Genomic DNA, 24,143 nt, shown 5'->3' with positions numbered 1-24,143 from the left:
TTGGTAAGTTAATTGCATGCCAGACATTGAAACTTGGCATTGCATATTCAACGGGAGAACGTAGTTTCATGAAGACCAGCTTAACGGAAACTTTGAAGGCCTAACCACAATTTATAAGACGATCTTCACGAAAAACAACCCTATTCTACATGAAGTTAATTGATTTGGGGTAGTGGGCTAGCTTAAGGCACCGATCTCTGAAAAAACTCAATGAGATGCTTATTAGAGGAGGCTGCCGTATACAAAATTCTGCTTAGTCTTAACAGTGAACAAATAGTTTGATCTAACAATTAGAAGATAAATAAATACCATATGTTTTGAATTTGTAACAAAGCAGTTAACATAGGCTCTGCAATCATGCTCATACTTTGGTTAAGAATCTCAAGTACAACCTATCTAATTATACATGCAAATTTTCCAAATATGCGTAAACATCTGTTCCATGATGTTATGACTTGAGTTATAAGTACCGGATTGGATATAAACAAATGAATTAATTCTCATCATAGAACACTTCTGAACTTACGCTAGGCCTCTGTTAAAGTTCATGATTATGCTGGCTTTGAATTCAGCTTCAGCCAAAAAATTTGAATCAATGATGACATGTAAGAATGCATACTAGCGATTAAACCATCCCTATTTTTCTGCATACTAGCGATCAACCATTGATAGTCCGACAGAGTAGAATCTGATAATGGCTCCAAAAATTCACACCTTGCCAAAATCTGAGGTGGAGGTACTCCTGCAACGAGGTTTGTGTCTAGTCTTGGCTTTCCCTTGATGAGCTCATTCAAAACTTCGGGCGGAGCACTATCAAGAGCAGATGGGGATGCTCCGGGGACTACCTCCTGCTTAAAAGGGAGTGCTCGAGCAGTTTGCAAGCAGAACTCTATCCATTGATGGATGAGCGGAGATGGCCCTCTAACTCTCCCCCCAATTCGATTTGTTTCAAGTTGAGAGACAGCAGGAATTGCCTAGAAAAAGAAAAAAAAAAAAAAAAACTTGACATCTGGGAGAAGATATCATATAAAGGACAACTTAAATTTCTACGACAACATGATGCAGGGTGTACCCATAGATCGGCCCATATACTAGCTCCTGATTTGGGAACAATTACTGCAACATTAGACATGCGTTTGGCAACAGGAAGAACATCACTGCTCCACCCAACAGCCATCCACACATCTCCAACCCCAAACGCTTTTAAATAGTGTACACTGTCAAATAGTCGGACCTACATAAGGCCAATGAGCACACCATGATACAAATTAGAACAGAGCAAGTAACCTTCTGCATCATTCTGACAGACTTTTTTTCATTTTCCTAACAATTCTGAGACATGTTCACCACATGAATTATCATAAATGTTTCAGCCACCACTAGAAATACCCCTACCTAAAGTAGAATAATTTTGAGCCATAGCTCTAAAACTGACTCCCATTACCCAAATTTAGCTCCAGATTTGGCAGTAATCTACTTTTTCAGTAGTTTATCAAGTGCCTCTAACTTAGATAGTTTCTCTCAATACCTGTTTTACAAGTAAAGCAAGATTTTGCCTGACAGCATCTCTCCCACCATCAACTTGCAAATGGATGTCTTTTGTGTTGTATGATGCTCCCATGTACTTCAAAACTGCACCAATAACCTCTCTAGGAGAATCAACCATTGAAATCTTTCCTGCAAGTTCAGGTCGCCATAAATCTGCCCAGTCCTGCAATGCCAGCTCTTAGAATGTTTGTATTTAAGACAACATTTCGTAAAAACCAAAACATGCCAAATACAAACAAAACCAGTTATTCAGAATTTAATGTAACTCTCAGCTTTCTTTAAGCAAGTTCCAGCAGGTAACCTTGCCAAACCACTATAGCCCTTGAATCAGTTTCCCAACTTCTTTTTTAATATTTTCCCCTTCTCCATGGCACATCATGTGTATCAATGAAATTGTTAAAACTCTCTCAAGGAGAAAGAAGTATAGCATAATAAAATAACTTCAGAGACATGTTACCTCTACAGGAGCCAACTTATGCTTTCGGAATTTAGTTTTTTTGTATGCTATCACCATGCAGCCCCAGCGATATGGAGCAGCCCATACTTTACCATCAGGATCAATTCTCCCCTCAGAGTTCCTGCGGAGATATACCTGATACCTTTTTAGCAAAAGTAAAACACCATAAAGCGATTTTTTATGGAGCCAAAAGGCATTGCCAATTCGAAACAGTACACCAAGCAAAAGCAAATGGTTAAACAACTTAAGGAAACATGCACAATAAAACTCAGGAAGTTCATAGAATTAACTGATATTGACTAAGAACGGGTATATAACACACTGTTGACAGCAGGAAAACAACAACACCAGCTAACATATATTGATTCTGAGGTCTGGCATGCCAGTTGAAACATTTAAGCAGGTTTTCAATCCACACATCATCTACATGTATATAGTCTTCAGAATATGCGTGATTCCGGAGTTTCCAGTTACACAACACAGATCTTAGAAATCAGGGCTTGCCCTCTTGGTAGCTCATTTAAGATTTATAATAAAGCTACTGGTATAATCCATCACATGGATGCTACTAAAACTATAATAAATTTATCTATTCCTTTGATTTCTGGACAAGAAAACAAGTGTTGCAGTTCAACACGACCTGTGACCTTCAATAATTTGCACAGGACAGACATCAACATAAAATGGCATAGCTTGAAAATAGGCATAGATAGCATCACTTAATGTGTAAACAGGGGATCCACTAGAACACACTATTCAGGAATCAGGAAACAAGAGGACACGAAAGAGCAGTTGTATTCTTACTTTCCATCTGTCACTCAATCCTTTAAACCAGTCCTGGTCTTCTACCCCTTGAATGGGTTCAATTAAAGCCTTGTTAATGGCATAACTGAGCCAAGAATCCCCAACACTAACGAGGTCAGCTGCTACAATAGATGAAGGCCCAACTTTGCCTTTGCTAAAGGCCATTGACAGATCAGAAAAGATGCCCTCAAGACTTCCATGGGACTTCAAGTGAACCTTTGATCTTTTTCCTTGAGATTGCATGAAATCCTACAGGTCAAAAAGCAAATTAAGTTATGAACCACGCATGTTGCCTAAACTCGCACAAAACCAGCTACCCATCAAACCAAATACTAAATTCCATGTCATATGACAAAATACAGAGAAAGAAATGCGCCAGAGACCTTAACCCATGAAGGTGGAACAGAGCCACGCAGAGCAGCAATTCTCAAAGGTACAGTCAAAGCATATGTCTTAGACTTCCAAGCTCCAAATGCTGCTTCCAACTTGCTATATTCTGACTTTTCCAAATTGCCAGATTTACCCTCATCACCATCATCTGTGGCTGTGCTCAACAAATGTACAATCACCACAATTACAACAATCAAACATAAACTAAACAGCCCGCCCTTATTGGTATTGATAAAATAATAATAAAAAACTATGTCAGCTGCTTTGGGAAATTACCTTGAGCTGGGTGCTCCTCCTCTAGGACCGCCCCAGGGTCGCCGAGAGGAAGAGGCGGACATTGGGCCGAAGCGGCCCAACAGCAAAGCCCAAGCCCAAGCCCAAAGAAGAGGGCGGCAGAGGCGGCAAGCCGAAGCAAGGTCTGAGGCACAGCAAAGGTGGGCTGCTCCGACGCCGGAGAATGTGGAGTGAGTCTGAGGCCACAAGAGAACGAGAGAGGCCTATGACAGCGGAGAGTCGGTTGGGATTTGGTAGAGCGATGGAGGCGAGGGAAGAAAAGGGTAAGCTTATTAGGATTTTGGAGAGATGAGAGGTCCAAGGGGAACGAGATGTGTGGTGGCACCAATGGAACGGCACCAGCAGCAGCAGCAGCCATGGAAGAGAAATAATCGAACATAAAAAGAGTGATGACGGAGGGAGCAGAGTTTCATATAATCCAACTTTCACAAAACTCTTGAGGTTTCAGAAATTATATGAACACCTCCTCAAGTTTTAAATTATTTTCACAAAATTCAATTTCATTGATTTTTGGTCCAAAAATTAATGTTTTTCTATAATAAAAAAATTCTCCAAATGACAAAGTTGGTGTTAAGACCCAAAAATCCAAAGGCTAGACCCAGACTTATTCCTAGTCCAGCACAAATATTTAACCACAGAAGGGGCCCAACTGGGACATATGAGAACTTGTGGGATGCACTTGCACAAGTTATAGGCCACATGCCATGCCAAGTAAACACACGCACCCACCACGCAAAACGGTCAAAATGCACCAGCTCTATAAATTCACGCTTACTGACATATCAAGTGATATTTGGCCCAATCATAGCTTATTACGGCATAATAGAACCCAAGCACAAACATGCTAAATAAACACGCGATGCCAAGCAAAAAGACCGCTATTCTAATGTCAAGCCATGCTACAGGCTTAAGTGGGCCCAAGCCACGTAAATATCTGGGACTTGTTGAGAAGGTTGTGGTATAGATGAGTACGAGACTCACAAGACCTATTGATGGTTCAATGAATGGAAGTTTTGGGAGATTAAAACTTAAGCCCATTTCTTGGGCCCAAGCACATGGGTAAACATGAGAGAGACAAAAGTGATCCAAATGTTTTAGGAGAATATCTAATGGTCTGTTGCAACACTTAGAAAATCCCACATTAGTTAAAGCATCCAACACCTTGTCAAAAACGAAGCAAGTGAACAACTTCTAGTAGCCTGACGAAACCAAACTCACAGCGCGCTGGAAATAGAGTATCAATGACCCAATACCTTAGGAAAAGCCCAGCCCAGTGCCTTATAAAATATCTAGCGTTGTGTTCAGCCCTTGTCAGTAGAGTCAACGAGAAGCAATTGCAAAAACCAAAGGAAATTCATATGTGTAGGAGGAATACATGTTGGGTAAACGCTCTATCCATTCTCCTTTTCCACGGCGAGCTCTAACAAGAAAACCAAGGAGAAAAGTGGGTGGCGCCTCACCCACATGGAGAGGTCTAGCTGCATAAAAATCTTGGAACCCCAAAGGACTTGTGACCCATGCGCTCTGGTTAGGGAAATTTCACCAAATAAGAGTGAATGGAAGGAAGTGAAGGAAAAGGAAGAGGGGAGGTCGATAAAATTAGGGGTTCTAAGTGCCTATGAAAGGGAGCTTCCTCTACCCAGCAAAACACCATCATCTAGAGCACGACCAAGATTTGTCAAGCAACTGGAAATTTACTCAAGACACCCTATCTTCTACTTCCATTGTTTTCTCTCTTCCTGAGATAGAAATCCTCCTAATTTTCCTCTTTCCCATTCTGAACCTATTCTCTCTATAAGAAGTTCATGCTCTCTCTCTCTCTCTCTCTCTCTCTCTCTCAAATTGCTAAACTTGTGAAGACTTATTTCTCATGCCACAAGCTCCTCAAGCAAGTATTATTAATAATTTGCCACGTGCATTTGGCTTACCGGTGAAAGATATCCAGGGTGTTTGCTAAGGTTACCATGAACTTTTTCAAAACCTTCTTGGAGCCTGGTTCTTGAACTCAGATACAAGGGGCCACTTTACCCTCCCAAGCCCATTTGTTAGGTTGCTGGAATAAAAAAAACCCATACAATTGACCTTTTAGATTAGATTGCATATACATTCATTGATGTTACTTTTGTCATTTGCATAATTTTCTTTTTAATGAAATCATCAATTTTTGGATGAACAATCAACAATAAAGGATTTTGTGAAAACAACTGAAACTTTAATGGGTGTTCGTGTAATTTTTCAAACTTGAGGGGGTTTTGTAAAAACATTATGAAAAAAAAAAAAAAAAACCTCAGGAAGTGGTAGTGTAAATAACACTGAAGTAGCACTTGGAAAATTTGGGGTTTATGAGGAAAGATCAGGACATTGAAATTTGAATGGTGACGTTGGTAAAGTGAGTGGAACATTCCTTTTGGGAGCTCAAATTTTTCTCATTGGTGGAGTTTATAATTTCATATTCTCAGCCTTTCATTAAATGTGTTGGTGAATGCAATATACATACAATCCAACAGTCAAGATTGAATGGCTTTGTTACTGCTTCTTTACCTGATTAGTGAATGATACTTTGATAGTTAGGCCTTCTCCAACCCATGAGGGGCTAAACCTAAATTTCCCCTCTCCAAAAAGTGAATATTTGGGTTTTACCCGGACTCAAATTGTTTTTTCTCCCAACCCTCAGAACTCAAATTTTAAGTCCACAACTTTATTAAATTGTTTAATAATGGTTTAAGTCTAATTTTTTTTTAATGAAATTTTTTTCTTCATTTATCTTTTTAAATAACGTCATAATTTAATTTTTTGAACAATTTGACCTAAAAAAAATTGAAATTCCATAAATTTAATTTTATTCCAAAAATAAACACATAACATAAAAAAAAACACAAAAGGAGGATTGAATTGCAACAGCCAATGGAATTGCATGATTTAAAAAGTAAACATACTCCTTTTTGAAGTTACTTGCATGATTTTTTTTTTTTTTTTTTTAAGAAGGCATTGGAATTGCAACGGCCAATTGACCAGGAGCAGACACGTGGGATGAGCCAGCAAACAAAGCCACCAGCGCGGGCCCCACTGTTTTTCTGATGCACATGGGCTGTGCCTTTTTTTTTTTGGTGAGCTCCACTGAATAGTTTTGTGTCTAGGCAATACTTGGACTGATATTTGGGAAATTTTAGCCCCTTCACTTTCTTGGATTGGGAGAGGTTTTGGGCAATATTTTGGGATATTTTGAGTTTTGATCCTTGGGTTGGAGATGGCCTTATGGTCCCCAAAGTGGAAAAACCTGTCTTTATGGCTATACTCAAGCCTATCAGTTTTTCTATGTGGCTTTACAAGGTTGTTTTTAAAATCCTTGTAGGCTTCGATCTTGCATGGCTAAACTTGTTAGTCCAACTCAAGTTAGCTTTGTTTCAAGAAGACAAATTGTAGAAAATATTGTGGTCGCCCTCCTCCCCTCCCATGACCCACTTGCCCCAACACGCCAGTGCACTGACCCCCTTATCTCTCTCTCTCTCTCTCCCTCACCCCCGGTTTGCCCCCTCTTCACGCTATTGTAACCTACATAATTCCCAAAACCTAATTCCACTATCACCTCATGAATCATAAAGTTCCCAAATTCTTCACATACAGTGTGAAAGGGCAATAATTCAAGAAAGAAAAAAGTGAAGAGAACAAAAAACAAAAACAAAAGGGTCTAAAAGAAATGCATCTAAACCTTAAATAAGAATGCAATTACACAAAGTGGAACACAAATGCCGGGCCAGTTGCACACACTACTAAAAAATTGGGCAAAAACCATGATCCAAAGGCCACAAAAAATAGGGTCATGTTATTTTGAATTACATTGGACACATATATATATCGTATTTGTGTCATATGCAGAGAAAATACAATAGTTTTGTGCCCAACTTGAACATAAGGAGGAAATCATTGTGCTTAATTAATTTAGGCACAACTTTCGTGCCCTATAGAGAGCACAAATAGACAACTTTTGTGCCTAATGGTTCTATATATATATATATATATATATATATACAATTTTTTTTTTTTAAAGTCTCATGACTTATATGAAGCACGGATACTAAATTTTTGTGTCTTTGTATTGCACACATTTCAAAGTATTGTGCCTATAAAGCATGAATACTACAAATGTGTCTCTTTAGGTAGCCTATAGAGCATGAATAAGGAAAATTGTCTCATAAATCGAGAAACTGGATATATAAGCCATATTTATATCATTCGTGCCCAAAAAATTTGTTTTGCACGCATATTATAGTCTATATAAAATGCTTAAATATACATAATTTCCAATTTCAAACCAATTTGTGCTTAGTAAAGAGTACAAATTCTTGATTTTCGCGTCTTTAGTATATATTTTTTAAGAACCAGTTTTGGTGGAAATGCCAAATTTTTTATTTATTAATATGCTAAATAACTTTAGGACACACTTACAACGATTTATAAGGATCCCTCAAATTAGTTTATTTGAGAGACACCTTTGTAGGTCTCACTCCAAATTGTATTTCACTAATCCAAATCATCTATTTTGTAGATACTCATTCAAAGATAATCTCTGCAAAAAATCACTTGAATCCGATATCATTTGACCACTCAATTGAGTTATTGAAATTTTAGTACTTTCTTAAAACATCGTGTTCATTGATTTTGTAAGACACAATTGGATGTCGAAACGGTTTCCAATTCATCTAATTTTTTTGTAAGGATGATCTATGAATGAAGACCTAAAAAATAGATGGTTTGGATCACTGGAAAAAGAAATTGTCATGTACCTTAAAAGGTGTCCCTCAAATAAAATTATTTGAGAGATCCCTCAACAGAATAAGACTATATATATATATATATATATATATATAAAGTATAACAAAGTGCTTAGTTCTAACGAAATTTCATTTTTCACGCACAAGAAAACTCTAGCTTTTTGTAAAAGACCACAAACAAAACCAAACATTTTCAAAAAGACACAAAACCCCCTCATCTTTAGAACTAAAGACATGCAAGTCTCTTCTACTATTAAAAAAAAAAAAAAGAAGGTATGTAAAGGAAACTCTGCCATCAAACAAGCCATGCAAAGAGTGTCTTGTCCATTTCCATGTGAAGTGTAAGAGTGAAGAGTGCATAGAGAAGAGTGTGTGTGTACACAAAGAAGGAAGGTATCTCTTCTCATACTTAGTAGAAAGAATAGAGTCGGTGAAATAGTGTATATAGCTTATAGCTCCGAAGAAGAGAAGTACAACATCAGAGAAGAAAAAATCTCAGTACTTCCTCCTTCAAGTTTTCAATGAATAAAACAAATCAAAAATTATAATATGAAAGGTGAATACAAAAATTTAAGTATTAGCCTACAAAAATTTAAGTATTAACCATATGTATGTAAGAAAAGTTCAGATAATTATAATTATAAATTTAATGTAGAATTTCAAAATTTCGTACAAACTTTTGGTAGTAAACATGTTAATATGATAGAGGCAAAACCAGTAGATAATAGCTTTTTAAAAGGAACATAATGGATTTTACCCAATTTACAAGTAGCAAAAAATAGACAACCTGATAAAGCACAAATTTTTGAAAATCATATAGGTGAAGCAATAGTAAGATTTACAAATTATAAACAAATAAATTATATAAAAGTCTTAGAAAGTGAATTAGAAGAATAAATACATATGGCATTTGATAATTTAGAAATAAATATGATTGAGCATAATTTTGATAATATAGTTGATAAACTCATAGATGACATAAATAATTTAGATGAAAAAGAATATATAGAAAAATATAAGACTTATGATTTAAGATTACATAGATTATTCGATAAAGAAATGAAAGATTTAATTTTAAATATAGGATTAGAACATATTCTAGGAGAAAAAGAATATCAAAATATGTTAATTGAAGTAGAATGCATGCCAGCAGAAGATCAATATAGTTCAACTGGACCATCTATAATTCATGCCAATAGAACAGACTAGCAAAATCTTAGGCAAACTAATGAACCATATAGACAAAATAATGAAGAAACCAGTAGGAGTGCCTTTCAACAAGAAACATTTGGACTAAGAAAAAATAGAATCCCTTATAAAGGAATTGAACAAATTAGTTTAGTAGGAAATATATTAAACTCAGATCACGTAGACCCACAAGATTGGGAAAAAACTATAGAAAGATGGGAAAAAGGATGTGTACATGTAGCATTAATGTTAGATTTTAGTAATAATAAAGATATGTTAGATTACTTTGAGCATACTTTAGATGGAATGGTTTTTGATTACTTCCAAGCATGAAAGATTAAAAATCCAAGAGAACATCAAGCAGCAAAAGAAATGTTTAATATAGATGCTTTTGTTAAATTTATCAAATATGAATTTTTATATCATAATAGATTAGATGGTAGAAATGAACAAGAACAAATTAGAGCCATAAGAAATTTAAAACAACTACAAATTTATGATTTACTATATATAAGTGAATATACTTCAGCCTTTTTCAAGTATTTAGGTAGAATAGGCAGAATTGATGATCTTAATTTATTAGATACTTATATGACAAATATTAAAGGACCCACAGGAGAAAGAATTTGGAATGAATGGCAAAAACACCCTAGGAAACTAGATGTATCCATGGGAGTAAGAATACAACATGTATATGATATATTACGATCAGAATGTAGTCAAATAAAAGCAAAAAGACAAATTAGAAAATAGTTTTACATGAGTTGTAAAAATATAGATCTACCTAAACAATATGGATGTCATAGAAAATTTAAGTAGAAAAAACCATATAGATAGAGTTATAAAAAAAAAATATAGACCTTATAAATAACAATATAAAAAATTTAGAATTCAACCTTCAAAAATTTTTAGAAGAAGAAAATATATCCCTAAACAATTTAGGAAAAGAACAAACCATGGATTAGAAAATATAAAGTACTTAATAAAAGTACATGTACATGTTATCTTTGTGGTGAAGTATGACATATTAGACCTAAGTGTCCCAAATTAGGAAAGCAACCCAGAGAAAAAATACAATTAATTGAGCAATTTTAATTAGAAGATGATGAAGACTTAGAATCAATTTATAGTCTTGATGATAATTTAAGCGATAATGAAAGTATTTATAGTGTTAATGCATTAGACTCAGAATCAGATTACTCTAGTAATTCCGAGAGTGAATTAGATGAATATATGTGTATGTTTGAAGAACAAAAAAAAGCATGAGGAATTTAAATATGTTAATTTAGGATGGCCTCAAGAATATACAGGATAGTTGAGACAGACACATCATCAATAGGATGGCATGAATTTTATACTAGAAGAAACATAAGGAAGAACAAAAATCTAAAGAAAAAGTTTATAGATATGCATTAGGAAAATTTAGTGATATACATGCTAGACTTCTAGCTACTGACTTAGAAATATTAAGGGTCATTAACTCCCTTGAAGCATTTTCATTGTTTTTACATAATGAGATATTTACTATTAGGACATATTGTCAGAATATTGTTTCACATTATAATAAAATTACTACTAATAAACAAGCAGCCCGAAGATTGGTCAATTTTATTGATTCTATTACAGGAAATGGATTTAGACCTATATTTGAGCATATTAAAGGTATGGATAATACTTTAGCAGATATCTTATCCCGTATTATTCATTAACAGGTATGCCATATTTTGGAGTATCCTCCTCTAGCAGCAAAAATAGTGATACACCATCACAAGGTGGTAATCCATTAAGCATAAGTAGTCAAGCAAGACCAGTAATGAATACTTTTTTTTAATAATGGAATGCCAGTACAAGAAGTTAGAAATCCTGCTTTAAAATATCGTACTCAAGCATCATTAGGAGATAAACAAAAAGTTCTTGTAGACAACTTTTGGAACATTAGAACTAACAATGAAAGCATGAGAAGAAGGCATGAAAAACTTACTAAAGCCCTTGAGCAAGAGTTTTTAGCATATAATTATGATTATAAAAGAGCAAAACAATAACTTTCTCTTTTGCAGGAAAAACATGAAGAGCAAAAGAAAGAGTATGATACAATAGTAAGAAATTTTAGAACTATTAATTTAAGATGTCAAAATCTACAAGAAAAAGGGGCTATTAAGCCCAACTTACTTGAGCATAATAGAGAATTTTGTTTTGAGCAAAAAACTAAAAATCCATATTTTCTTCAAACTCTAGCTAGAGAAAGATATAGATTTTTACCAGAAGATGTTAAGAGTTATATGCTTAGATTAGAGTATGAGCAAAATACATACCTTTAGTTATACATTCAAGCTTTTCTTTTTAATTTAAAAAATAATTCATATCCTGGTATAAAAATTATTATCAAAAGTTGTTCTCATTATACTATTTACTTAGCTAGTATTAACATGGTTGAATATAGAGAATTGCATTTAGAGCATAAACAAAAAATTATCACAGTTATTCCAGCATTTTTAGTAGAGTATGGTTATTTAGGTCAACTTTATATTGAAAATAGTGATCATTTATATTCATTTTCCTCAAAATCGAAAGAAGTCGTAAGTTTTTATATTCCTCTATGGAAGAGCGTAAAATTAGATTTCACAAGCATACTCCCAGAATGGTTTAAGGATAGTATTTACCTAGACAGAGCACAACATAGTATTAGTATTTCTTATAATGAATTGCTTAGTTCGGCAGAATCAACAAAGACATGGATCCCTACCAAGTAGGACATTCAAAAACATAGAGGAGCAATAATAGCTGAGCAACAATTATTTACTAATGATCGTCTGAACCTCCTTCACCAATCTAACTTTATTAAGGTTTATTCAAAGACTATATTCAGGAGACCAGATGACACATATGAATTCAAGATAAGCACGAAATGAGCAAAAGTTTTTGATGAAATTTGTAGCCAGATAGCAGAACAAATTGAAACAAAAGACAATGATAACTCGTACTGGAATAGCTTAGGAGAAGAAGAGCTACATAATGTAGACAACATGATGGAAGCATGATAAAGCCATAGCAACAAACACAAGAAGACCATGTGAAGCCAAGCATCATCAACTACATTTTCATGTGAAGAGATCATCCCAGCAACATAGTAGCATATGCAACATCAATCTAAAAACTATCAAAGCAAGTTTTTAGCTCCATACTGCAAGCATCAAGCAACAATCCCTTGGCATCATTTGAAAAGCAGAAAAAGGATTCCTTAGGTAATCCAAAAATAAATAAGGGCATTATTGTCCAAGTACAAAATATTTTGGCTTCTTTTAAAATATTTCTCTTGCTTGGCCTTTTTCGAAAACACCCTTAGTTCTATTAACCCCTCAACAAGGCATGAAAAACTTTAAACCGTGCTTAAAACTCTCTTTGTTTACAATTTTCTTTTCTTTTTACTTGTTGTCACTCTCACTCCTTGCTCTTTTATTTTCTTTGGTTTATTGATTAATTTTGTATTGCATGTTGATTTTGGCTTGGGTTTCCTCACTCTCTGCTTCCTAGCTCTCTCATCTACCTCCTCCCTTCTCTCTCTCAAAGAGCTGTTGTGCTCTATAATCAATGAAAACTCCTATAAAGAGCATTGACAACCTTAAAGTGGCTGCAGCGTGGTCAGCTTTATAGAACACGAAATCCTGTTATTTAACATGAAGAGCACGAATGGAATTCATGCTTTTAGCCCAAGTTTTTAGGTTTTTTTTTATAGTAGTGATAGAATCTTAATTCAAAAATAGGTGCCCATGAATGATTTGATTTCAAATTAGGGAAGGGGTTAGGTGGTTGTCGGGTGGGTGTGCTGGCTATGGAGAGAAGCCACCGTGAGATTGGGGAAGAGCCTCATGAACTTAATTGAATTAATAAAGGGTATTTTAGGACTAATGATGGGTGAAAAGATAGGATTATGTTTTTCAAAATTTACATAGTGGGTGGAAAGATAAGGTAGGTGAAGAAATAAGACATGTGGGTGGAAATAGCAGCACTCTACATTACAAATAAAATAGCAATACATAAGTCAAATTTGGCGTGGGCCCATATCAGCCTGTCTAGTGGCCTGACATGAACACAACTAGATCCCATATGGGCTAGGGTTGTGGACTCGGGGCGATGATTTCATAAATAGACGAGTCCAGCACAACTTGTTTATTAAATGAGCCAACTCTAAACGGGCCGTGTTAGGCCGTTTGACACCTTTCTCGAAAGTTTACGTGGCAAATTGTGAAGAAAAAAAATTAGGGAGCTTTAGTTTTAAACCATAATATAGTTTACTAATTTAGTAGAAAGAAATACAATTTAGTCTAATTAGCAAAAGGCCAAAAACCAAAATGTAACAAAAATACCATTACAAAATATGAAAATTACAACATATGCCATTTTCAGTATTTAGTTTTAAACCAAATCTGAAAAACGACATCAAACCAAAACTGAACCAAAACGACATCAACCGAAACCAAAATTGAATCACAACCCATTCACGCGACCTTTCAACTTCACCTCCAGAAACCTCTTCAACTTCACCTCCAGAAACCTCTAGACCACCAACGATCATCGAAGACCACCAACCCATTCGCGCGACCATCATCGAAGACCACCAACGATCGAAGCCGATTCTTCATCTCGTTTCTGGTTTTGGTTTTCTGCATCTCGCTGGTTTTGGTTTTCTGCAGTTTTCATCTCGCTGGTTTTGGTTTTGGTTTTATGCATCTCAGTTTCTGGTAGTTCTACTCTTCTCTTGCCCACCCAATTCCTCATATGGGTAGCCTTTACTCTTCAAATTGGTAAGGTTGAAGGCGAAGGAAAGAACAAAAATCAAATTGTAATTAAATAAAAACTGCAATACAGTTTCCAATAATGCAATGTTTCCAATACTGCAATGCAGTTTCCAGTTTCTAAAAGTCCAATTTTGAGTTCCCTTTCTCTTGCGTAGTTCTACTCTTCTCTTGCCCACCCAATTCCTCATCAGGGTAGCCTTTGCTCTTCAAATTGGTGAGGTTGAAGGCGAAGGAAAGAACAAAAATCAAATTGTAATTAAATAAAAACTGCAATGCAGTTTCCAGTTTCTAAAAGTCCAATTTTGAGTTCCCTTTCTCTTGGGTAGTTCTACTCTTCTCTTGCCCACCCAATTCCTCATCTGGGTAGCCTTTACTCTTCAAATTGGTAAGGTTGAAGGCGAAGGAAAGAACAAAAATCAAATTGTAATTAAATAAAAACTGCAATGCAGTTTCCAATACTGCAATGCAGTTTCCAGTTTCTAAAAGTCCAATTTTGAGTTCCCTTTCTCTTGGGTAGTTCTACTCTTCTCTTGCCCACCTAATTCCTCATCTGGGTAGCCTTTACTCTTCAAATTGGTGAGGTTGAAGGCCAAGGAAAGAGCAAAAATCCAATTATAATTACCAAAACTGCAATGTAGTTTCCAAAACTGCAATGTATAACCTGTATAAAATTTCACCTACTGAAAAATAAAGAAATATAATGCTGCAAGCATAAATTGAGATACGTTGCCCTCCATGAATTCAAAGACAAGGGAAGCCGTGCCATCAACTTCCATGAAAGCTTGTTTCAAATTGACAATATTCGGGTGGTTCTTCAACTGAGACAGAGACTCAACTTCCGCCATTTGGAGAAACTCCTCCCATGAAGTCAACCTCGATACCTCATTCTTCAGTTGCTTAATTGCAACAATCTCACCAGTCACCTTGTGCAAAGCCTTCCATACAACCCCAAAACTTCCTTCACCGAGCGGCTTAAGGAACCAATAATTCTCTATTCAAACTATCTCAAGAAAACAACACAGACCCAACAAAACTCTCTCTTTGTTACTGGAAACTCAAGAGCTTTCGTCAAATATGGAAATTGACGTTTGCCCAGAAGCAAAACCTAGTTGATTTCCTACTGGCTTGCTCACTCACTCAAGGTAGAAAATAAAAGGTGCCCGACTATTATTTATAGCCTAAATCTTTCTCAATCCTATAAGGAAAAGGGGTAAATCTTTCTCAATCCTATAAGGAAAATGAGTTTTCGTAGTTGAAGCTGTTCTATTTTACTTGGGCTCAAAGTTTTTCTACGGTCAACATTTTTATTTAGAAGACCTTGGAGTTACTGGTGAAGGCCGAAGGGATGAGCAGCTTGAGAATTCCATCCCAGCTGCAAGTGAAGGTGTGGTCGTCGTTGCTGCGGAGAGAGAGAGAGAGATAGATCTAATCTGATAAAAAAGGGAGACCAATAAATATTTTAATAAAAAGCGTATAATTGTCTTTTCAGTGATTAATAGAAGGTGGGCCAACGAATCTGAGCCTCCTCTTTGGCCTAATCCAAAATACATATTCTTTTATGAGTATTAAAACCCAAACCAAAATACCTAATGTCTCAAATCCAAATTACTAAAGTTAATTATGTCTAATTCCTAATTTTCCTAAAAAATTATTGGCTGGTAATTGCATACACTGTTTATAGTCGGGGTGGTATTTCTGCAAAAAAATTCCTTCCCCGTTTGGTTCTTGGGAAAGGAGGCTTGGAGATGAGAAATCAATTGATTTTTTATGTTTGGTAAGTCTAGGCATGATATATGGTTGCCTGACACATGAGAAAGTAGGGGGGAAGTGAAGTCCTCCTCCCCTCTTGGGTTTTGTTTTCCCTCCTCATGAAAAAGTTTTGGAAAATAAGCCAACATAAAATGCACATTTTTCATGACCATTTTGTCCCCATTTAAAATTTAGAATTACAATATATCATTAAATGCAATCTTTTTTTATTAATTTGATTTAATATGGTTATAATTGGAAAATTATACAAACTTTGTTTTCCATTCCTACTCAAAACAAACATGGAAAATAAAATAAAATGATATCTCTCAGTTACTTTCCCACCAATACCAAACATGAGAAAAGAATCTTCCATTTCCCATCCCTTAAGAAATGACATAGGAAGTGATTTCCCGTCAAATCCATTCGTGAACCAAATGGAGCTTATCAATAAATATCCACCTATATTATAACACATGGATGAGTTATATCCCTTAATGATACTCTTGTACTAAACTACTCCAAGTTTTGATAAATTTGGTAATAATGGGCTTGAGTTACAGTTGCATTTGGTCTTAGGTTTCAATTATACTAGCCTCTACGCACGTGCTTCCGCGCCTGCGAGAGGCTTTTTTAAAAAAATTAAAATTATTTTAGAATTAAAAAAGATAATGGGTAGTTATGTTACATAAAAATAGGATTCATTATCTGATTTTCTTTTAATTTTAATTTTTTAATATGGAAAAGTGTGAATTACCATATTATCTTCATTTAATTAATAATTTTAATTTTAATGTTTGCATTAACTAAGGGCATTTTATGATATTTTGAACATCTCACAATTCTCTGTCTTTTGCTTTATATGTAGATACAATTTCAATAATATGTGAAAATTATGTGTATAATACATGAATTTATTAAGTATTATTGAAAATGTTGTAAAGAAATATGTGTATTAAACATGAAAAAATACGCACGTACATGTTCAATACGAGATTTGAATGTTTGCTTTTTCAAAATTGTGAATTTTACCGAGTTTTTAAGACGTATACAAAGCACGCCTATACTATTTCTTTGAAAAATATTAGAAAATCCGAGTATAGCCTCGCGTCTGTGCTATTTCTTTAAAACAAATTAGAAAAACCAATATTTCTTAAATAAAAAAAACAGCGTGTCGCAGCTATATTATTTCGTTTGTAAAAAATTAGAAAAACCGATATTTCTTTAAAACCACGCTGCTGTACTATTTATTTAAAAAAAATAGAAAAACCAAGAAAAAAAGGTATAAAGGAGTAGTAGCCTTGGAATAAGTAACCCCCTTCAACTAGACTGTTGTGCTATTTCTTTAAAACAAATTAGAAAAACCGATATTTCTTTATAAAAAAAACAAAACAGTGTGTTGCCGCGTGGCTATATTATTTTATTTGTAAAAACATTAGAAAAACTGATATTTCTTTAAAACCACGCTGCTGTACTATTTCTTAAAAAAAAAAATAGAAAAACCAAGAAAAAAGGGTATAACGGAGTAGTAGCCCTGGAATAAGTAACCCATCAACTAACCCGCAAGAGAGTGAGCGAGTATAGCCGTACGGCTATACTATCTCTTTCAGAAAAATTTTAAAAAACTAAGCATAGCAGCACGGCAATACAATTTCTTAGAAGGAAATTTTTAAAAAACCGAGTATAGCCGTGCGGCTATATTATTTTTAAAAAAAGAAAAAAACCGAGTAGAGCCGCGTGGCTATACTATTTTTAAAAAAGAATAGAAACCATTATCTGATTTTCCTTTTAATTTTTTTAAAAACATAAAAATGTGTGAATTTACCATATTATCCTTATTTAATTAATAATTTCAATTTGTATTAATCAAAAACATTTTATAATGTTTTAAATATTTCACAATTCCTTGCTTTTTGCTCTGTATATATATTGTACAAATTAGAGGAGAGAACAATGAATTCTTACTCACCTAGCCTCTTGGGTTGTCCCATTGATTTTCTCATTTCTTAAAGCTATGAAGGTCAGGAGTCAGGAGTCAGGCATCAGTTCCCCAAATTGAATGCGGAAAAGTGTTGAATGCCACAGATGCTGAAAAACTTGATTTGATGATGTTGGACGAAGATGCTAAAACTAAAAGACAACGTGATGATGAGTCTGAAGCAAGTGGAAGTGAAGTTCTTTGCAAATAGAAAAGCAAAACTTTGTAACGCGTAAAGAAGGGCCCCATTGCATGTCGCGGATATGGGTGAGTGTGAATGCTTGAATCTTTTGTTGGGTAATTTCTTATCTTCTCCATTTTCCATTTTTCTGAAGTGGTTGGATGAATTTTGTAATTTTGTTTTACTTGAACAATCATACCACACAATCCCAGTCAAGTCAACAAAGCTAGCTAGCTTATCTTTAGTCTCTGAAACTCCACACTCGCTTGAACAATCTCTCCAGCTGCAACTCTTTCTACTTCTCTTCCTTCGATCCCCCTGATTCTTAAGCTCCAACTTGATCATGGCTGCTTCTTCTGCTCTTCCTCCTCCTATCCTCCATCCTCAAGACAAGTATGATGTGTTTCTTAGTTTCAGAGGTGCAGATACACGCTACACTATTACCAGCCATCTTCATGCTGCTTTATGTGGGAAGAAAATCAAAACCTACATAGACGATAAACTTGAGAGAGGAGATGAAATTGCACCCTCCCTTGTCGAAGCAATCCACAAATCGAAGCTTTCAGTAATCATTTTCTCGAAAAACTATGCTTCTTCTACTTGGTGTTTGGATGAACTTGTGCATATACTAGGATGCAGAGAGAGAGATGGACAGTTTGTTGTACCCATTTTTTACGACATTGATTCATCTCATGTACGAAAACAGCTGGGGAGTTATGCAGATGCATTTGCTAAACATGAACAACGTTGGAAGGACAGTGTGGACAAGGTGCTCATGTGGAGATATGCTTTGGAGAAAGCAGCCAATCTATCTGGGTTTGATAATTCAAACAAAACTAGGTAACAAGCTCCTCCTCTAATTTGTGCCTATTTGATTCATGAGATGAGATGATTGGTTATTCATGTCCTTATGTTTCGTTTGGGAGTGATTCTGGTTCTGGATAGGCCAGAATCACTTCTTGGAAGAAGCACCTCCCGAGTACTTCTCCAGAAAATCACTTTTAGTGATTTTAAGTGATTCTGAGAAAAAGCACTTATCCTGTGCTTCTCCATAAAATCACTTAAAATCATTTAAAGTGATTATTTGGAGAAGTGATTCTCCATAAAAGTGATTGTTGGACTCTTCCGAATCACTTCCAAACGAGCATTTACTTTGGATAATTCAAGCTAAGCGAGGTAAGAGTCTGTATTTGTATTACTTTCTAGGTGTGATGTTTCAATTATGAGAATTACATTAATTGATGCATACTTACTATCTATTAATTGTCCATATTGAATCAAATATACCAGGACGGAGGCATATTTAGTTGAGACTGTTGTTGAAGATATTTTGACCAAACTGAATCGAAAATCCTCAAGTGATTTAAAGGGCCTGGTTGCAATTGAAAGCCAAATTGAGCAAATTGAATCATCCTTATGCATTGATTCACCAGAGGTTTGCTTTGTAGGCATTTGGGGCATTGGTGGTATTGGCAAGACCACCCTTGCTGGTGCTGTATATAATCGACTCTCTTCTAAATTCAAGGCTTCTTGTTTTCTTGCAAATGTTAGAGAGGAATCAGAAAAGCATGGATTAAATCACTTGCGAAATAAACTTCTTCATGTGTTATTAGAGGACGAAAATCTTACAATCGACACTCCATCAATAGGATCAACTTTTGTTGGGGAGAGGCTTTGCCGTACAAAGGTCCTCATTGTTCTTGATGATGTGAACGACATGAGCCAATTAGAACTTCTAGCTGGAGATCATGTTGGGTTTGGCCCCGGAAGTAGAATCATTATAACAACTAGAAATAGGCGCCTGCTTAAGAAGAAGGTTGATGATGATAAGATATACAAGGTTAAAGGATTAAATTGTGATGAAGCTCTTCAGCTCTTTCATTTGCATGCCTTAAAAAATAACTCTCCTAGAACCGATTATGCAGAGTTGTCAAAAATGGTGGTAGATTATGCTGAAGGCATTCCGTTAGCTCTTAATATTTTTGGTTCCTCATTCCTTCACTGCAAGAGCAAAGAAGAATGGGAAAATGAATTGAAAAAATTGAAAAACTTTCCCAGCAAAAAAATTCAGAATGTGTTGAGACTAAGTTATGATGGATTAGAAAAAAATGAGAAGGAGATATTCCTTGATATAGCATGTTTTTATAAAGGAATGAATGTGGATTTTGTGAAAAGAATGTTAGACATTCGTGGTTTCTTTGTGGTGGGAATTGGAGTTCTCATTGATACATCTCTAATATCAATTTCAACAAGTTACTGCCTAGAGATGCATGATTTGGTACAAGAAATCGGTTGGGAAATTGTTCGCGAACAATGTATTGAGCCCGGAAAGCGTGATAGGTTGTTCATTGCTGAGGATGTCTGTCATGTACTCAAAAACAATACAGTAAGATCCAAATGCATTCGCTTTCTCTAAAAAAATTCTTATCATGAAAATTTCTATGGAAAGGTAGGAAATTTATGTCTACAGATATAGTTTGAGTAAATTTTGTTGTGTATTGTATTATCATTCTCATTTATAGTTGCTCTTTTATTGTCAGGCAACTGCAATGGTTCAAGCCATATCCTTTAACACGTCTAACATTAGAGAGCTACACTTGAGTCGTGCAGCCTTCAAAAAGATGTACAATCTAAGATTGCTAGAAATTTATGATTCTAGCTATGGCCAGAAGTACTGCAAATTATACCTTTCTCAAGGTCTTCAGACTCTTCCTGAATCTCTTAGGTATCTTTACTGGGATGGATACCCTTTGAAATCTTTGCCATCAAAATTTTCTCCAGAAAATCTTGTTGAGCTCAAAATGCCCCGCAGCCTGGTTAAGCAACTTTGGGAAGAAGACTTGGTATATATGCTTATTGTACTTCTTGTATAAAATGTAGTTATTTAGACCAAGTTACTAATTCTTGCAATTTCTCTTTAATTTGTTACAGATTTATCTCGGGAACTTAAAATTGATTGATCTTAGTTTCTGCAAACATCTGACAGAACTTCCAGATCTTTCTCAGAGTCGAAAAATGGAGCATATAAATCTTTATGGCTGTACAAGTTTGGTTCGAATTCCTTCATGTTTCCAGTATCTTGGCAATCTTACTTTTCTTGACCTGGGTTGCTGCTCAAATCTCAAATATCTCCAGGAGATGCCAGGCAATATTGAATTATTGAATTTAGAAAGCACTGCAATTGAGGAATTGCCTTCATCAGTTTGGTCTAACAAAAAAATTTCTTTCTTGAATATTCAACGCTGTAAATACCTTAAGAATCTTCCCAGCAGCAGTTGCAAGCTAAAATGCTTTGGTTTTCGTCTAGGGGGCTGCTCATCTCTCGGTAAGATTTCAGAACTTCCCAGGAATATAAGTGTATTAGATTTGACTTGGACAGCAATAGAAGTGGTGCCCTCATCAATCGAGTGTCTCTTTGGTCTCACTACAATTTACCTGAATGATTGCAAAAGGCTTGTGAGTCTGCCAACCAGCATTTTTAAGCTGAAATCTCTTAAGAGCCTTGATCTCAATGGTTGCTCTAACTTTGAATGCTTCCCCGACATCTTGGAGCCTACTGAACATCTGGAACTTCTTAATTTATCTAAAACAGCAGTTAAAGAGCTACCCTTGGAGATCGAAAATCTGATTGGGCTTCAAACATTAAATCTATGCCGGTGCAAGGACCTTGAGTTTGTCCCAGACAGCATCTACCATCTAAACTGTCTTAAAACTCTCAGTTTTTATGGCTGTCTGAAACTTAAAAGCCTGCCTCCGTTCTCGATCGGTTTGTGCTCTTTGGAAGAACTAGACCTCGGTTACTGCAATATATTACAAGTCCCGGATCCCCTTGTTTGTTTAATTTCATTAAGATCTTTAAATCTAAGTGGAACCATGATTCAGAGCTTACCTGCAAGCATCAAACAAGCTTCTCAGCTGCGTTACCTGTGGTTAACAAATTGCAAGGGACTTCCATCTTTACCTGAGCTCCCTGTGCTGCGTCATCTTGAAGCACATGGCTGCACGTCACTGAAGGTTTGGATGCATTTGATCATTTTTTTTTCTACAACTTGGCAAGGAATTAACTTATGTTTTCTAATATTGCATCAGAATGCTTGGAGGAATATGATGGGTGAAGCACAGCTTAGAATTATGCAAATGGCAACTGCATCATTAAACCCTACAGACGATGCATATTATGTATGTCTCTGTCTCTGTCTCTCTGTCTCCCTCTCTCTCTCTCTCTCTCTCTCTCTCTCTCATTAAGCCTTCAATAAGCACAACTTCCATCCACGGTACAGGGTTATGGTCCTGCAAGTCCTTCAGTTAGCATTGTTTGTCCAGGAAATGAAATTCCAAATTGGTTCAGCTATCAAAACGAGGGATCTTCAATAAATATCACCCTTCCTCCAAATTGGTTTCGTACAGATTTCTTGGGTTTAGCTCTATCCCTTGTCGTTGAATTCAACAACTATTATGTTAAACGGGCGGGTTTGAAGTTTGCATGTAGAGCCAATTTCAAATCCAGTAACGGTGAAGGCCATGAAATCAGGTGTCATTTGCATCGTCTATATAAGGATATAAGCAGCTCTGGACGGAACAATTTCAATTCAGATTATGTGTTTGCATGGTATACTGCGTCCATGCTTGTAGCTGCAGCAAAATACTCCAGTGGCACTGGTTTTTACAATGTCACTGAGGCTTCTATTGATTTCTTCCTGATGGATTTAAACGGGTTTCCCCTTAAGGATTACAAAGTTCAGGTGAAGAAGTGTGGGTTATGGTTGTTGTACGCCAAAGATGCTGAGAATGTGATGTCATGCTGAGAAATTTTCTGCTCGAACTTGGAACAAGAAGATGAACTACTTCCTCAGCTCTAAGCGAGTGTTAGTGCTGTGGCTGTAGCTGAGGATGCTTTTGGGTTTGTCAAGCCTGGGGATGCCCTAGTATCAGTGCTGGTACAATACAGAATGAGGCTAAGGTGAAATTCACAGATGAGAACCTTGCCTTTTGATATGCAAAATTGCTGATAAATGTATATATTTTTACTCGCCTACAGAATGATTAATATTTGATTCTTTGGGGGTAATCCAAATAACAAATGAACCAGGGAACCAGTTACAATGCAACTTAAGAGCTCCAAGGAGCTAAGCCAACAAAAAGGACAATACATCAAAAGAAAAAAAAACAAAGCTATTCGATGACCACACCGCATGACAGAATCAAACCAAGCTCGACCAACCAGAAAAATAAGGGGTTTTATGATGTGATTAATTGCAAGTAGATAATATCGCTTAAATTAATATAGTAGTAATTGATCGAGTTAATCTATTAGAGTGATTTATTCTTAATTATATTTGAATTAAACAATAAGAGGAATACGATGACAAAAATATAATTAAGGAAGTAGATTAAGAATAAGTAAATAATGTAATAGATGAAAATAAACATGATAAAGCATTAGGACATCGATCACCTAGCTAATCCCACTCAGATCCTTCTAACTTGTTAACCTAATTGACCTAACATGTTGGTAGTCATTTTTCCTTAAAATATGGTGCCTCCCCTGAAGGAAACATGTGTATAAATATTTGGCCAACTTCTTCCTCGTTGGTACGACAGTTGCCCCGTTCATCTAGTACACTATTAACCCTGGAAAGCTGTGGCCAAAAAATTAGTTACAATTAGGGGACCAAAATAAACACTATTTATTTCCAATTGATAGACACTTTAGGACAACATAAAAATTTAATTTCTAAAATAAAATGAATTAGATATTTGGATTGAGTCCGCAAATACTGTAAAAATATTTTATGACGTTAAGAATTTAGAGTTCCTTCGAGAAACCTCTGTGCAATGTTTCTCTGGTTAAAAAATAAAAAATAAAAAACAATCTACTGGTTAGTAAAAATAAAAAATATCCACACAGAAAAAATGATGATGACAACGAAGGCGGAAGAGGAATCACTTTCAGCACTTTCTTCGTTTTTGTCTTATGTATTGTGAT

At 35.6% G+C, this 24,143-nt stretch overlaps 2 protein-coding genes across 3 annotated transcripts; one reads left to right on the top strand and one right to left on the bottom strand.

Moving 5' to 3' along the window:
* Positions 1 to 282: 282 nt before the first annotated feature.
* LOC103331062 (putrescine-binding periplasmic protein-like protein) lies at positions 283 to 3,936 on the bottom strand. 2 transcript variants are annotated; one of them, XM_089052731.1, is made up of 7 exons: positions 3,476 to 3,936; positions 3,193 to 3,353; positions 2,810 to 3,058; positions 2,006 to 2,140; positions 1,529 to 1,711; positions 1,073 to 1,234; positions 283 to 974 (listed from the first exon to the last, which is right to left on the bottom strand). In XM_089052731.1, the coding sequence occupies exons 1-7, from the start codon at positions 3,870 to 3,872 to the stop codon at positions 552 to 554; spliced, it is 1,710 nt and encodes a 569-aa protein (XP_088908857.1). In that variant the 5' UTR covers positions 3,873 to 3,936; the 3' UTR covers positions 283 to 551. The 2 variants fall into 2 exon arrangements, with proteins under 2 accessions (XP_088908857.1, XP_088908858.1); XM_089052732.1 differs by lacking the exon at positions 1,073 to 1,234.
* Positions 3,937 to 17,975: 14,039 nt separating this feature from the next.
* LOC103331061 (disease resistance-like protein DSC1) lies at positions 17,976 to 23,214 on the top strand. The gene is made up of 7 exons (XM_008233676.3): positions 17,976 to 18,243; positions 18,370 to 18,997; positions 19,448 to 20,543; positions 20,698 to 21,000; positions 21,089 to 22,171; positions 22,247 to 22,336; positions 22,438 to 23,214. Exons 2-7 carry the CDS (start codon positions 18,501 to 18,503, stop codon positions 22,960 to 22,962), a joined length of 3,594 nt encoding a protein of 1,197 aa, XP_008231898.3. The 5' UTR covers positions 17,976 to 18,243; positions 18,370 to 18,500; the 3' UTR covers positions 22,963 to 23,214.
* Positions 23,215 to 24,143: the final 929 nt, after the last annotated feature.

This window comes from Prunus mume, linkage group LG5, assembly GCF_029339155.1.
Source record: "Prunus mume cultivar Tortuosa linkage group LG5, ASM2933915v1, whole genome shotgun sequence".
NCBI lineage: Eukaryota > Viridiplantae > Streptophyta > Magnoliopsida > Rosales > Rosaceae > Prunus > Prunus mume.
This window is presented reverse-complemented; position numbering and strand designations above follow the sequence as displayed.

Bases quoted from the DNA above. Each gene is read 5' to 3' on its own strand.
- LOC103331061 (XM_008233676.3), top strand. From the start codon at position 18,501: ATGGCTGCTTCTTCTGCTCTTCCTCCTCCTATCCTCCATCCTCAAGAC. The intron at 22,172-22,246 runs GTTTGGATGCAT...ATATTGCATCAG, and splicing joins ATGGCTGCACGTCACTGAAG to AATGCTTGGAGGAATATGAT. The intron at 22,337-22,437 runs GTATGTCTCTGT...TCCACGGTACAG, and splicing joins CTACAGACGATGCATATTAT to GGTTATGGTCCTGCAAGTCC.
- LOC103331062 (XM_089052731.1), bottom strand. From the start codon at position 3,872: ATGTTCGATTATTTCTCTTCCATGGCTGCTGCTGCTGCTGGTGCCGTT. The intron at 3,059-3,192 runs GTCTCTGGCGCA...TTTGACCTGTAG, and splicing joins TTCCACCTTCATGGGTTAAG to GATTTCATGCAATCTCAAGG. The intron at 2,141-2,809 runs GTAAGAATACAA...AAAAGGTATCAG, and splicing joins GATTGAGTGACAGATGGAAA to GTATATCTCCGCAGGAACTC.